Source organism: Plasmopara halstedii (assembly GCF_900000015.1).
Source record: "Plasmopara halstedii genome assembly, contig: Scaffold_470, whole genome shotgun sequence".
NCBI lineage: Eukaryota > Oomycota > Peronosporomycetes > Peronosporales > Peronosporaceae > Plasmopara > Plasmopara halstedii.
Window position 1 is genome coordinate 230,839 of NW_020187390.1, and position 3,034 is coordinate 233,872.

A 3,034-nucleotide genomic window follows, 5' to 3' on the forward strand; every position below is an offset into this window, starting at 1 on the left:
GAACTCCTCGGTTTAAAATCAAAAACCGACTTTTATTAGTTTTATTCGCGGCAAAGCCGCCTAATTTGAAATGCATAGATTTTCCTAAATATGTATAGTAAAATCTAAATACATGTATAACTACTGACCATCCATCCCCGTATCATATTCTTGTTTGGGTGTGGTCACACCCGTACCCATCTGGTGTGACACACACCCCTGTTACCAGGGTATGAGTAACCCCTTTAAAGCCTGAGTTGTTCCGACTGATTATTTGTGAGGATTGATCAAACTTGCTATTTGCCCCAGGGTATGCAGGACATGCTTTATAAGCTGATGTTTCTGCACGGCCCTGAAGGTGTGCAACACCTTGCTTCGCAAGGACACGAAGCGATAAGCATACGCCTGAAGGCGTTTTTGAGCTATGAAAATGCTCTGGAAGAGCACCTGCAGCAAAAGATGTTGGCGTCGACTGCATCCATGACGCCACCGTCGACGACGGATGTCTCCTCCCGACCTAGGACGCTCATCGCGAGTGCTGAGACTTTCAAGGGTAAGAAAAAATATAATCTCCTGCACTAGATGAGAGAGGCCGAGATGGCTATGGCATTCGCTATGCTCCAGAACGAGCAACAGCGCGTGGCGCTAGCTATCTCAAAGCTCGGTGGTCGTGCGCGAGAATGGGCACTGACGTGCGGCACTTCGGTTGAAGCGGCGTTCCTTTCCTGGAAGGAGCTGAAGATGCAGCTTCTGCGAGTGTTTTCGTCGGCATTTCGCGAGCGATCGCGTTTCCTTGCCGCCCGACAGGTCAAAAAGGAGTTAGTGGACTTTGTCCAGGATTTGCGTACTCTCATTGCCGGGATGGCAGCCAATTTTCTCCCCAAGGCGGTCACAGTGACCGTCTTTATGGAGGGCCTCAGCACTGGTGTGGCCAGAAAGGAAGTCTTCCGTGTTTCTCATCCGTCGTCTTTTAAAGAAGCGGTGAAAGTGGCATTGACTGCCATTTTCAACCTTAAGTCGACACAACTTGGTTGGACTACACAACCATAGAGCTCGTCGATCGGGCCTGAGCCAATGGATTCTAGCTATGCTGAGAAAGAGGAGGGAGAGCTCGGAGCTACCGCGCACCATATAAAACCCGGCGGTATTTTGTCTGTAGAGTCACCCTAACTTACGGGCTGGTTGCCCCCTGCTCAAGGCGTGTAGAGGTTTGGTGAACCGACATCTCGCTTTAGTGCAGTCTGGTTTGTCGCGAGGAAATGACAAGACCCAGTAGAAGCGGGGCGCCCAACTGGGGACGAACTGTGTTCTGTTAAGCATTAAAGAGGTAGAAAGCAGCAGGGCCCAGCCTAAAAGTGCTCCGTGTTCTTGAACACGGAACGTGTATGACAGCTGGGCTTGCTGGTCGTAAAAGCGACCGTGAAGGGCTTTGAGAAGCCATGGAAGATGTTCATCGATTCCGGGGCGTCAGGCAATAATGCTCGACGCTCCAAGATTGAAGGAAATCAGCGGTATGCTGAGGCGCTGAAGGCGCGGTCGAGTGACACCGTCACTTTGCCGAGGGTCCCTGTGGACCTAGGTGTCAAGTTTCTTGACTTCGATAGAGTGAAACGCTGCTTCGACTTAGATGTGGATTCAAGGGTTGACCTTATCCTTGGTATGGCATTGTTGCAGCACCATGAGCCATGGATTGATTGGAATTCGATGTTCTTGGGCGCTACGCGCACGTCTCTGGTGAAGCTTTGGTGAGTCATGAACCCACCTCTGCTAGAAAGCAGAAGCGCTGTTGGAGCGGGCACCGGACCGGGACGGTCAATGTGCTGGATATCGGAGTATCCGAGTTCTCGAGCACCGAAAGTGTGTTGGACAATAGCTCCGAGCATGGCTCGCGGGCTGAACTTGGAGTGGCACGTAACCCACTGAGTACTAATCAATTAATAAAGCAACTGCTGCATGCCAAGACTGGCATGGTCGGCCAAGGGCCGAGCCATCGAGAGCGAGGCCCCAGTGATTCACGTAGAGTGACACGAAGCCCACTGAGAACTGCTATCGTTACGAAGCAGTTGCCTCATGTTCTAATGCGCGTGAATTTTACTGGACGAAGACTGCGGATGAAGCAGCTCTTTCTCGGATGTTGTTTATAACGTAAAGGTTCCGATGGAGCTTGGAGTAGGGACACCGGACGACGCCGATTGCATGTCCCTACTGGTCTCGACAAGACGCAGAACATCTATTGAGAGGAGACGGCCATGCTATATATTATCTGCAAGGCGCACGACGTCAGCCCAGCTCCAGGGTGTGTCTACCGTAGGCGATAGCGCACAGTTATACACCATTGTCAACGGTATGACGGGCGAGGAAGACAGGGACGTCACCCTCGAGGCTACTCCCGCGGTGGATGCTTATCTTGAATGTCCATCGAAGAGCTTGGCGGTGATTTGAAGGCAGGCAATTTAGCCGAGGTGGTCATTGTATGACTAACGAGGAGATTTGCTCGTCGTTACTTCAGGATGAAGCTCTCCTGGAGGACACCAAGAGGATGCTAAACACACGAAGTGGGTCTATGATCCTGGAGAGTCCATCGGATTCGTACTATCCTTTGGTAAAGAATTTTTAAGTCGTTGTCTCCAAAGACCCGCCTTTAGTCCTACCTCCGGACTGAGGTGTGCGTCATGCGATCGACGAACCAAATACTGCGTCACAAGCCAATGGCCCCTGACCAAGGAGCAGTGCGATGTCATTGACGCCTTTTCCGTGCAAAGCACGACGCAGTGATGGCATGCGTGCGTAGAGCAAGTCTGCCCATTCGACACCCACGTTTTGTGTCCGGAAGCCGAACGGCAAGTGGCGTATCGTTCATGCTTACAAAAAGCTTAACGCTGCCAGCATTACGGCACAGATGCCGATACCTTGAAAGGATGTTCTCAGAACAACATGGCGGGAGGTACGAAGTATAGTGCACTCGACTTGGTCGATGGGTATTACCAAATGCTCGTAAGAGCGAGTGATATTCCGCTGACAGCGGTGAGCACTCCGAGCAGCATGCTCTGGGAGT

At 51.5% G+C, this 3,034-nt stretch overlaps 1 protein-coding gene across 1 annotated transcript; it reads left to right on the top strand.

The window, feature by feature from the left end:
- Positions 1-561: 561 nt before the first annotated feature.
- On the top strand, positions 562-1,029 carry PHALS_10253 (Retrotransposon gag domain; the record flags this gene model as incomplete). The annotated part of the gene is made up of 1 exon (XM_024725643.1): positions 562-1,029. One exon carries the CDS (start codon positions 562-564, stop codon positions 1,027-1,029), a length of 468 nt encoding a protein of 155 aa, XP_024576399.1.
- Between the last annotated feature and the right edge of the window lie 2,005 nt (positions 1,030-3,034).